Source organism: Trichogramma pretiosum, unplaced genomic scaffold (assembly GCF_000599845.2).
Source record: "Trichogramma pretiosum strain Unisexual culture from Peru unplaced genomic scaffold, Tpre_2.0 scaffold24, whole genome shotgun sequence".
Lineage (NCBI taxonomy): Eukaryota > Metazoa > Arthropoda > Insecta > Hymenoptera > Trichogrammatidae > Trichogramma > Trichogramma pretiosum.
In genome coordinates this window covers 2,161,978-2,174,599 of record NW_019641611.1, presented here as the reverse complement: position 1 = coordinate 2,174,599, position 12,622 = coordinate 2,161,978, and the positions used below count along the sequence as shown (strand labels likewise).

Genomic DNA, 12,622 nt, shown 5'->3' with positions numbered 1-12,622 from the left:
ACTACCATCTCACGAAACTCTTGGCCGGGCATGTCTTCTATAAACACCATAACAGGAGATACTACGATCACAATCATAGCGCTCAATGCCCGATTTGACCCTTAGAAATCGAAAACGCGGAGCATGTCTTTTACCACTGTCCGAGGTTCAGCAAAGAAAGATAGAGACTACAGGCTCTCCTCCACGAGACCGTGACCCCAGAAAACACCATCTGGCTCATACTCGCTCGCGAGCCAGTTCGGCTCGCGGTTGCTTCGCCCACTTAGTTGTCCTAAGACTGAGAGACGAAGGAACGGACCTCATGCCTTACGACGGCTTCCGCGGGGTAAGAAAAAACGGAGAGGATGTATTTACATAAACTATGTTAAAAAACCAAAATGTTATATTTGCCACCTAATGCAAACATCGTATCTTTTCTCTAAATAAATTATATTAATACTTGAAAAAAAAAAAAAAAAATGCACACACACAGACAGATTTTTTGGGATTTTAATTTAGTTTCCTTCGCTTCTGGTTCAAAACCTCGTTTCGACGCTTATCACAAAGCTTTCTCTATGAGGAAGCAATAGTATAATATAGTAAAAAAAATTGTTGTATTTAAAGCAATGGTGATAAAATTAAGAAGTCATGGATTTTTTGTTGCATTTACTTATTTTCATATGAGTTGCAGGTTGATTTATGTATTATTAGGTTATCGCGAATGTTATGGATATGAGCTTATGAATTTACGCGATAGAGTGTTGGACTGCGAACCTAATTTAGATAATGACACTAGCTGACGGAACGTAAAAAAACATGGTCTTTATCTCATGTAGTAAAAGTTGTACGGTATTTTGTCGATGAACTTCTGTTTCTTGTCATTGAAATTCTATAGTCTAAACGAACGAGCGCGACAAGTTTATTTGTGGACTTTTATGTTATTTCCTGCTATTTTGTCATACTTAAGGGATATGAAATCATAAACATAATTTTTGAGTTAAAATTTGAATTCTACATCAAATTTTACATTAAAAATCACGATTTAACAATTTATTTTTATATTAACTTCCCAGGAAAACAGAATAACATCAGAAAAAGAAAATTCATCTTCAAATCCCTGTAGATTCATAAGAGATGGACCTAGAGAGGTGAAAATTTCAGGATTTTCATCTTTGAATGTACTCTTCAAAAGTACATCATTTTTCCAAATTTTTATTTTTTACCCTCATGCTAACTATGGCTTAACCCACATACTTGTAGATATTTGTAACAAAAAACAACATATAAATGATGGTTTCAATTTTATTATTACTTTTATGACAAGTGATTCTACAAAATAAAACAGTCAAATTTTTTTCTGTTCTCAAGAAAAAATTGTTTGTGGAGTCAAAAATAATCCTAAATTTAATTAACATTCTTAGAACCATTTACCGTTTTTTTTAAATATACAAATTAAACATTTTTTTTAAATTGCTGTAAATTCTTAGTTTGCCCTGAGCGACTTTAAAAAAATGTTTTTAAAGCGACTTTGAAAATTGTTCAAACTTTCAAAAAAATTATTAAAAAGTCTGAAAGAAATCCTAAAAATCTGAAAAATCTTTCAATTTTAGACAAACGCATAAGAGTCAAAGTCTATATAACACAGTTTGATCCAGACTTTCGTGAAAAAATTCACAGAGCTTCTTGATAATGTCAAAATATTACGTACTAAATTATTTCAATGGTCGGTGAAAGTTAAGAATCCACGTAAAATCGGCGAAAATCACAAACCGTGGAAAAACGTCGAAAAAAGAATATTTTTTAATAATTTTTAGATCTTTCTTTGGCAATAAATTTAAATGTATCAAAAACAAGATATATTAATAGAGTCAATAATGATTAATAAAAAAATTCCAATAAGGTTTAAAATTAAATAATATAATTCCTGAATCTATCTAATGTAATTGATTGATTGATTTAAAAGTTTAATTCACATTGGCGCTGCAATACATACAAAAATCGAATCATGTATTTCATATTTTCAATAAAAAATAAATAAAGACTACGCAATAATGTCGATTTTCTTAATTATAAATGTAATTCTTAGAAGTATTTTACTTTATTATCGATTACTTAATGTCCTAAAATACCTTTGCTAAACATTTTAGTTATAACTCTTGCAAATTGGTGAAGGACATGTATAATCTTTCCGATGAATTTTTGGACAAATAAAACAATTTATGCAAAATTTTCTAATAATTCACTGATTTCTGATAAATATTCTGATTTATTTATTGTACCGAAAATCTTGTATCGAAAATTATGATAATCCAATCAAAAAGACTAAATAAGAAAAAAAATTGCACTACGAGAACTACTATAAGATATTCAATTAAATTAACCGTGTTAGTAGTTTTTTACTTAATAAAAAAAATTGTTTGTCATAGTATTTTGGTCTGACCATTTTGATAATTAAAATGTTTATCATTTATTAATTCATGAGTTTTTTAATTATGGTTTTCATTCGTAAGGCGTACGAAATATTTATTATTTGTGCGAAAAAATTTATAATTAAAACCAAATCTTTAAATAAGTAACGAATGTTCAACCAGGCGAATTTAACTTCAAGCAATTTTAGTTTTTAAAAAACATTACCGCGTATATTTGAACCATTTGTAGCCAACTTCTCGAGAGAAAACTTCGTAGAGTTCTGATTCACATGGGTGTGGTCTACTCCGTTCCGGTGTATCATCCGCTTGACTTTTTTCCGTAAAACAATCAATTTAGATTGTTTACAGAGTCAAAATTTTTTCCTGCTGTTAGTTGTCATGCACTCTCGCAATATTGAAGTTCAAGTATTCTCCAAGTTTCAGTGAACATTTGGTATTCATCAAACTATTCTTAATATTGAGTGAAATAGAACTATATACATCACACACAGCTTTTCAAGCTTCGAGATATAAATAAATATTTATGTTACTTTTTATTGAAAGTGTGTTTTCTCAGATGCTGTAGTGTAGCATAGTTTTAGAAGATAATTATCTTTGACAATATGGTGTGATTATCAATGGTTATCTAGGTAAGCTATGGTGTGCATATATATAGAAATGAATTTTTATGAACTTGGAAGTATTTAATAACTTACATATACATTTATGGGTTGAACTTTACAAGTACTTTCGATTTTTAAGTATTTCCGAGTTTCAATTTTGTATGACTTGATTTGTAATAAATAGTAGTTAGAAAATTTTGTTCAATTGATTGTCTATCTAATTAAAGCTTAGTAAAAAGATGTATATTTGAAATTTAAAATTTTGTAAAAATATACTCTATACATGTATTTTTTAAAACATCAAATGTATACTAGTCAATTGTCTTCTGAAAATCTTTATGTATTACATGATTTGTAATTATTAATTTATGATTCCATTGGAATTTTATGAAGGTGCTTTTAATCAATAACTGTGTTGTGTCAATATCAATATAATTGTTATTTTGCTTTAGTTATATACAAATTTAATTTCTCAAAGTATTAACTTGTTAACCTGCTAACATGAATTGTAATTAATATATCTGTTGGCTCAACACTTTTGCAGCATGATGTTTATAAATTATTTAATTATTTGATAATATAGAGAAAAAAATTTTAAAAAGCATCCATTTTATACTAGAAGAGATACTAGTAGAAAAGCTAGTATTTCAAACTAGCATTGTTTTGCATGCATCAAAATATTTGATAAATCATCTTGATGATATTTTTGTATGAGTTAATACATATAAAATTTTAATATTATTCAAGGTATCATAAATAAGTTGTTATGTTTATAATCATTATTATTTCATATAAAAATATTCCCATAATTTTATCAATCAAAAGAAATTCACTGTTCTAAAAAACTTAAATATGATTTTTATTTTTCTTTTAGCCTTATTAAGGTCAATAAACAATAAAAGCAAATACCCGACACTTTTTATTTGAAAATATATTTTTTACTCTCACTTTGGAATCTTTTTAAAGTTTATACCAGAAACGTATTGGTACTTCTATACATTTTAGATATTGTTTTTGTAATACCTGTTGATACATTGATGTCTTTTAATAATATTGGTTTTTTTCCCATCAGAATACATCAGTCATCTACTTGAAGAATAACATAGGAAATTCAACAAAAGTATATTTGATTAATTAACTTGGTTTTAATCATGAATGAACTTGATACTTTACGGCAAGAGGCTGAAACATTAAAAAATGCAATACGGGTAAGAAATATTCTATATTATTAATGATAATTGTTAGCTTGTGATTGATTAATTACTGATTTTAAAAAAATTGTAGTCAATTTGAAATTGTACAGCTTCAGTTTTAATGTTATATAAATTTTAAAAAGTTATTTGATCTAATTAAATTTTATTTCATATAGAGTAGTGCCTTTCGATTTAATATTAAAAATAAACATATACTAAGACTGCGTCGAAGCCAGTACCTATTGGAAACTTCCAAAAATTGTAAAGATTGATATTAATCAATAAAATTGACTTGAGTGATTCCTTTATAGTCATTTTTACTCGTACAAAATGAAGTTTTTGAAAATATATGTGCTTGGTTTATGACGAAGTTGATTTTGTGACTATATTTATTTAAATCAAAATTTTAATATAATAATATTTAACTTTGTGACTATCTACAATCTTTGCGGCATGAATTTTAACTCTTTAATTCAAAATAACCTGAGTATTCTTGACGTATTCCATCCAAAATTTGAATGATAAGAAACCAGGTTGCTTGGCTAGATTTTTTGAAATTTTTTGAAGTTAATCTTAATATTTTTGGAATAAGAATAATATTCAGAATAATAATAATATAAGAATAATATTAAGAATAATATAATTCTTAATATTTAAGAACAATCTAACCACTTGAATATAAATATTTGATTAAAGAACTTGGACTTAAAGAGATTTTGAGAAATATTTTTCTTTAAAATCAAATCATAAAAAAATTACACCACAATTTCAAAATCAATTTACTTCGGTTCCAATTATAAAAAAAAAAAATTAAATAAATAAAAATAAATGGATCAAAATCGACTTGGATCTTTTTAAGATGTCTTTAATAATTTAATTTTTTTGTAAAACTATATGTAAAAATTCGTTGCAAATTTTTATAGACTATTTAATTCATAAAAATTTTTATTATAGTAAAACATTAAATAAATTAAACTTTTAGTACATAATATCGAAAAGAAACACCATACCAGATAAAATTAAATAATGGTGATCAATGAATAAATAAATAAATAAATGAAATATCAAAAAAAGGCATATTTTATCATTTCATTTTCTCTATACACGACGCGCATGCGTTTAAGTAGAGCGCATTATATGACGTTGATAATCGGGATTGCTGTATGATGTTTGATTCAGTAAAGATCAGAAAACATAATTCCAGCGTAATTTGGTCTGTCCGAGGGAACACAAACAGATCTCTGTCAACTCAGACTATCCTTTTCGACTTACACCTTTTATCGCCGGAAATAGTTCTACTACTTACAAGGAGACCACCTCAGTTGCGGGTGACCAATTCTTATCAAAATTTTTATGTGGCTTCCTCGTACTTAGTAATGAAGCCCAGTATGCTTAGTTTGATCCCATGGGCTTTGAGCCTATGTTTAAAAGCGTTTTCTATTTAATTCAAAAATCTTTGCGATTTTCGATATCGATTTAGAACACTTAAACAAAAAAATGCAAAAAACAAAACAGTTTTAAAATTTTTTCAATGAATCTGTCTGAATTATTTCAGAACTTTTGAGACCATCTTGAGAGGCCCAAATTCGAAGTTTTTTTTAAAGATTCTAAGACTTGTTAGGGTTTATTCTAAGACTAAGGGTGATGAATGATCCCAAAAATTCTGAAAAAAAAACAGACAAATTCGAAAAATTTTAAAACTGTTTTGTTCTTTGCATTTTTCGTTTAAGTGCTTCGAAATCGACATAAAAAATCGCAAAGATTTTTGAATAAAATAGAAAACGCTTTTAAAAATGGGCTTCAAAGCCCATGGGATCAAACGAAACATACTGGGCTTCATTACTAAGTACGAGGAAGTCACATAAAAATTTTGATAAGAATTGGTCACCCGCACCTGGAGTGGTTGCCTAGTTAGTCTCATTGATTGATGTCATTAAATTACTCAATATTTTTACTGACTTCTAATATGGACTAAGTATTTATGGACTTTTTCCTTAAAATTTTTTTTAATTATCAGAAAAAAGCGGGTCCCAAACTATGGGCCAATTTACTACATACTACTTATTTTAGAGTATTTAAAATTGTTGAAAATAAAAAAATTTGAGCGTTAGATTTGAATGAAATAAATCTTATTTTGAGAGGTCATTTTGATTTCAAAAAAAAAATTTCAAAAAAACATAAGTTTTCAGTTAATTTGCATTAAACGATCATTTTTCTTAAAAAACTCTCTGCTTTTTCGAATCAGTATATATCTTTTTATTATTAATTTTTTCAAAAACTTACGACAAATGTTGAGAATTAGAAAATGCAATGAATAAATAGGATTTTTCCGACTATGAAAGTAGACTAATACTATAAAAACTTATGGCTGATTTTCTATCAACTCACCTGCTTAAAAAAATTTTGTCTAGTTGGCATGATTAACTTTTATTGATTTACATGGCAGAATGTCCAGGAATTTTGATAGAATATTGGAGACTATCTACCAACTTTTCCATAGGCTTGTCATTAATTCAAAATTCATGCTTATTGTATATATTTTAAAAATTTTCAACTCAGAATAGAATGATTGAAAAAAAAATCAAGAAATTTTTTTTGAAGTGTAAGAAATTTGATTAAATTCAAGAAAGCTTTTTTGCATAGAATTTTCTAAATTGTATCAAGTATAATCCAAAGTTTCATTAGCAAAAAATTTCCATAGCTTTCTCAGAGTGTCAAGTAACATTTCCTAAATTGTGTAATGGTTTAACCTATTAACGCCGGGAGGACACGATTTTGGCATTCAACTTAGCGCTCTTACCATGTCTCAATTGTGTTTAAAATTGCGTACATTAATAATTTATAATAAAAAATTGCAAATTTACGCAACAAGAACGTGTTTTTGAGGTCAAATTTTTTTTTATTTCAATTTTTAAATAACCTATCATTGTTATTCGGAGTTAAATATATATACAGAAATGATTTAAATTTCATTATTTTTTTATCTCATAAACTATTGAGTTTAGAGAAAAAGTTTAAAGAGATAAAAGTCTACGAATTGTTCAACAAACACTCTACGTTTTTTTCAGAATTTTCCGAGTCAATTTTTAAATTTCGGATCGGGAAATACGGTATCCCAGATTCGCTTTCAAAAATGTTTGTCTGTAGACTTTCTCTTTAAACTTTTTTTAAGAAAAAATATTGTTTTACAAAATATAACCAGTGTTTCTTAAAATAGAGACCTCAAGAGTACGTTCTGAATACATTTTAGGTTTGGTAGCCTGGAATAAGCATCTTGGTGTGCAAAGAAGGCCCTTAATGTTTTATGTGGTAATTTGATTTTATTTTCCCGAAAATTTACAACTCATCCAACTATATTGGTAACATTCAATTAAGCATATTCAGTCTGACACTTAGGATGCGTTTTAATATCTATGTTTCAGATCAAAACGCTTTCTAGTAATTTTTTCAAAATATTTGATTTGATCGTATCAAACGAATATAATGCTGTTTTATTAATTTTCTAAATGTTATACTTGTTTCCTCCTTCTACTTATAATATATAATTTTAGGATGCTAGAAAAAATGCCTGTGATACCACTCTCGTTCAAGCAACTGCTAGCTTGGAACCGATTGGACGAATCCAAATGCGCACTAGACGTACTTTGAGAGGACATTTAGCTAAAATATATGCAATGCATTGGGGCAGCGATTCAAGGTAATAATGTAAATTTGAATATTGGTTATTTTTTACAAAGATTTTATGAAACGTAACGTGAGGTTGATTCTCGGTATTGTAACGCAAGCGTGAATTATAGACACGAGTTATTCTCCTGAAGCTTGGCGTAACTCAATTAGAAGGCAACCATGCACCCAACATGCTGTGTGTATTGCGCTTGTTTTATTCTAGAAAATATGTATTTGTCATATAATAATAAATACACTTATTCCAACAAAATAAAATTAGGAGGCATATTCTTTGTAGAAGAATTATTAATTTTTTTTTAAAAGGAGGATTTCGAATTGCTCTATTCAAAATTTATAGTTTCGATTCGTTGCAGTTTTTTTTATTGTTGATATTTGTTATTGCCTGGAGAGATTGTCAGGATGACAATCACTCCACTGAATACAACACTGTCACTTTGTTTAAGATGAAACAAAAACTTATTAATTGAGTTGAATAATTCTATCACTTGTAATGGACACACTATATATCTATCTATTTGTTAATATCGCAATTTATGACTCTATTCAACGAACTACAGACGGATCTAATTCGAACAGAGGAGGGTCATAAAAAGAGACATGCGCGCGTTGAGGGAGACTTGACTGGCCGGCGGGCCGCGCGTCCCCACTCTGGCCATAGCTTGCTGGCCGTCTCTCTTAAGTCGGTAAAAGCGATCTTCACCCTATACCTAACATTTAATTTATAAGGGAATCGTGATTGAGATTTATTATACTTTTAATATATAATTTTTTACATATATACGTCAATACACGCGAATCCAAAATTTGCTGTACTTTTCGTGAAGTTGCTCTACCCGATTGAAAAGAACCAATAAAAACCAATAAAAAAATATGTATCGTAATCAATAAGTTTTTGCAACGGCAAAAACTAATGGAATTACATGAATACAAGATTTCACGTGATATATCTTATCGGAAGTAATGAGTTTTGCCCATAATGGGAAATGAAAAGAAAACCAGCTTCATTAGAAAATATGAGAAAATACATTTTTTTATGCCACTTGTATTTCCCTATATTTTCTAGTGAAGCTGATTTTCTATTGGTTTTTATTAGTTCCTTTCCATCAGGCTGAGCGTGTTTTGCAAGAAATGGTAATAATTTGTTTTATAATTTCAATGAATACTTGAGTGAGTTTTTTATATTTCTTGCATAAACTAAATCCTTTAAAACAAGCCCAACCAGGTCTTGCTACAAGCCCCTTACACAAATCATGCTGATCAATTCAACGGACTTATACACATACACTACGAGTGCTCGAGGCTCTATGAGCGTCGTCGCGAAGATACCGCGAGAAAGGAACATGGGAAAATACTGGAGAAATGGCAGGTTCAATGAGCGTGCTCAACGAAGAGTCAGTGGATTCACCGGTTCATTCCGAACGTCACCCCGTAGTTCGAGAGGAGCCATAGAGAAGTAAATTACCACCTCACCCAACTCCTGTCTAACCACGGTTGGTTCAGGTCATATTTATAGCGTACCAAAAATGACACAAACAACTCCTGCCTTAGTAAAGGACATCGAGCACGTCTTCCACTGCTCTCGATTCACGGTGGAAAAAGAGTAACTCCACCACCTTACTAACGAGCTTTTGGAGCCGAGACGATTTTTGGGTTCACACTTGACTCTGAACACAACTGAAAAGTAGTATCCTACTTCGCTAGCACAGTTATCACAAGACTAAGAAGCAAAGAGAGGACCAGAAGAAGATTCCCGAAAGATGTGGTTCGAAGAAGACGGAACATGAAGATCTATCAAAATCAGGATGTGAGCTACCGAGAGATGGTCTCTCCCCGCGAAGTAATGCCTAGCAGTGCTCCCAGGGCGATAGAACAGGAGCAGAAGAGAGGATAGGTTTTAATCGGCATTAGCAGAGAGACACACAGCAGCCCACTTTAGGAGGCTGTATCGAAAATGAAAAAAACTTTAGATCAAAGTGAAATTTGAACCGATGATGGTTTATGAAATTAAAAGATTTTTGGTCAAAAAAAAATTTGGGGTTTCCATGCAAACTTGGGAAATAATGAAATTCAAAGATTTGGCCATTTAAAATTGAATCAAATGGGAAGTTGCCGTTTTTACTGTACTGTGAGCTCAAATCACTTGACAAGTTAATGAAATTAATATGTGATATAGGAAATTTCATTAGTTTTTGAATGATATAAGTATAAATGGGTGTTTCCAGGCAAATAAGAATATATTAAGAGTCCAATACATTTCCCTTATGTTCTGCCATGCTAACGCTGTGCACTGCGTAACGCATATAGTCTTGTGCATAAAGGGTTTCAATACAGAACCACCTTGCTTCGCTGCAGCCTCCATAACATCACCACTCATCAGTACACTACTTGAATCCGAAATGTCCATGCGACGTCGGGATTTCGCATTTTGAATCAGTACATGGATTTACTTAACAACGGCCCTAAAGTAGCATTTCTCAGCCACTGCGCTAAACTGGATATTGCTATTTTCGGACTACGGGGTATGTAAAACAAAATACTGGCCTATACTGGGAAAAAAAAGCCCCATTGCTCGTGCTAATCGATTTCGGCTTCGCCTAGGCCGCTTATTTTACGTGCCCTGAGACTATTCTGTTTTTTCCGGCCTAGGGCAGTAATATACTATTCCTTTCTCGTTAAAAAGAAAAAATAATACACAGAAGCGCGCGCTTTTTTTGCTGAATCCATTTTCTTTGATTTGGGTTTTGCCATCTATATTTTTTAATTTGTCACTCCAGTAACATCGATCATATGACTGATTTGAAAGCATTCGAATAGCATTTATCGTTAACACTGCACAGTTCTGATGGTTACCTTCCGTACAGCCTTTATTGATTATGGCCACTCTAGTTGTTTAAACATCTGATCACTAGTTGATTTTTGGGGTGGGTATCAACGTTTCTAAATATTTTTTTCTAAAATTATTTATTGAAAATCTTGGAATTTTCCAATATAATTTTTTCATAAATTTGAAACGGCTAAAAATTACTGTTACCACCGATTCGATTTTTTCAAAATGCAAGTCATTATGCATATTCATCGTGTTCATAAAAATATTGTTGTATTACTTTCTTAGCAACTATAAAAATAATATAAATTTAAATAAATGCTCGAGTTATTTTTTAGTTTGGACTTAACTTTCGTCGTTTATTATTGTTATTTCTACGCCAGAACATGAAAATCATTCGTTTACAAGATTGGAATTATTCAATCTGGAAGATTATTTTCATTTTCTTGCAATCATGAAAGATAACTGATTCCCGCATTGCACGAGCAACAAGCATTGAAGATGATGTATTTCTCAGTCTCAAAGAATGTGGACTATCAAGTGATCACTCAATGCATGCACCAAATTACGAAGTTTGATCATTGTTCAGCCTTTTCGGAACCCAAACTCACTCTAAAAGTCTATTCTTTTGTTACGTCCCGTGGTCGGGATTTAACAATAAACTATTTATTTCTTAGACTTGTTGCCGAGTTGGAGTGATAATGAAGAGAGACTAATTATTTTATTGAAGTTTATATATTATTGTGGTAGTGAGATGGTTTACAATAATATTAATTATGATAATTAACAAGCAGCATAGTTCGCTACAGATCACACACGCATACTCATACTGTTTGCCTCCTAGCTGCTTGGAGTCGTTGGCTGCCTGCGATGTCGCTTGCCTGGTGACGTCGTTGGCTGCCTGCGATACTCCTTGTCTGGTTGAAGTCTGGATGATGGCTGGATCACGCAGATGCACTTGCTCGCGCGGTTACAATATTTATATTCGCACGTCACTCCCGTTGAATGCAACAATATTTTATATCTCATTGCCGACTTCCTGCCTGAGCAGATGTACAGCGATGGATGGTACTTTTCGTTGAAAGACTATGAACAATTAATCATATTTTCGAAAGATTCAAAATCTAAGAGTCTACAGCAACGAATGGCGATTGAATGTACGCCGTATAAGAAATCGGTAATGACAGAGCTTGCGCATAATGGCTCGATGCGCGCCTCACAAAATTGGAGGAACCACCGAGCTCACGATACGCAGTGTGCGATTTCGTAGATATGAAGGAGCTGCTGAGACTCTTTTCTCGTAGCTTATATACACCTAAATTTGCCCCCGCCTTAGCGGTTGCAGCGTATGTAGTCGGCTCGATATGTCTCAATAATTCACACATATCTTGCATGCGCGTGTACGTTTCTTTGTCGTGTGAATTGTATTTTCGCAAGAGTTCTTGCAACTATTTAATTAACAGAGGCCTAAGAAATAGGTGATGGTTTTAGGCCGCTCAATTCGGCATTGTTCACGCTGTCTGTGCGTGTCCGAAATGATGTTACTTTTTACCTGTCGTGTGTGTCATCGAAATTATCCATAGAAGATGCGCGAGATACATTAAATTGTAATTAATGTGTAGATGCTCGCTAGCTGCTTCTCATAGTTTTATTGGTTTCTTTTATAATTATTTTTTATAGTAAAAGGTTGCATCACAGGCTGTAACACTTTGACTCTGAATAGGCCTTTAAATGGTTGGAGACTGTGTACACTGTATGTCATCATAACCTAGGTTTCAACCCGATTCTATTGCATGCTTGTGGTGAAAAATACGATAATTTTGGAACAAACTTTTCAAAAGCAACGTTTTTGTTTTGTTTAAACAAATGCAGTTGAAGAATGGATGCATGAATTGTAAACCTGACGCC

The 12,622-nt window shown here is 31.3% G+C and overlaps 1 protein-coding gene across 1 annotated transcript in view; it reads left to right on the top strand.

The window, feature by feature from the left end:
- Positions 1 to 2,674: 2,674 nt before the first annotated feature.
- LOC106648438 (guanine nucleotide-binding protein G(I)/G(S)/G(T) subunit beta-1) overlaps positions 2,675 to 12,622 on the top strand; it is a 30,418-nt gene continuing 20,470 nt past the window's right edge. The window contains exons 1-3 of the mRNA XM_014365346.2: positions 2,675 to 3,037; positions 4,083 to 4,218; positions 7,755 to 7,900. Of these exons, the coding sequence (XP_014220832.1) occupies positions 4,162 to 4,218; positions 7,755 to 7,900 (203 nt within the window). The 5' untranslated portion in view covers positions 2,675 to 3,037; positions 4,083 to 4,161. The remainder of the gene's footprint in view (positions 3,038 to 4,082; positions 4,219 to 7,754; positions 7,901 to 12,622) is intronic.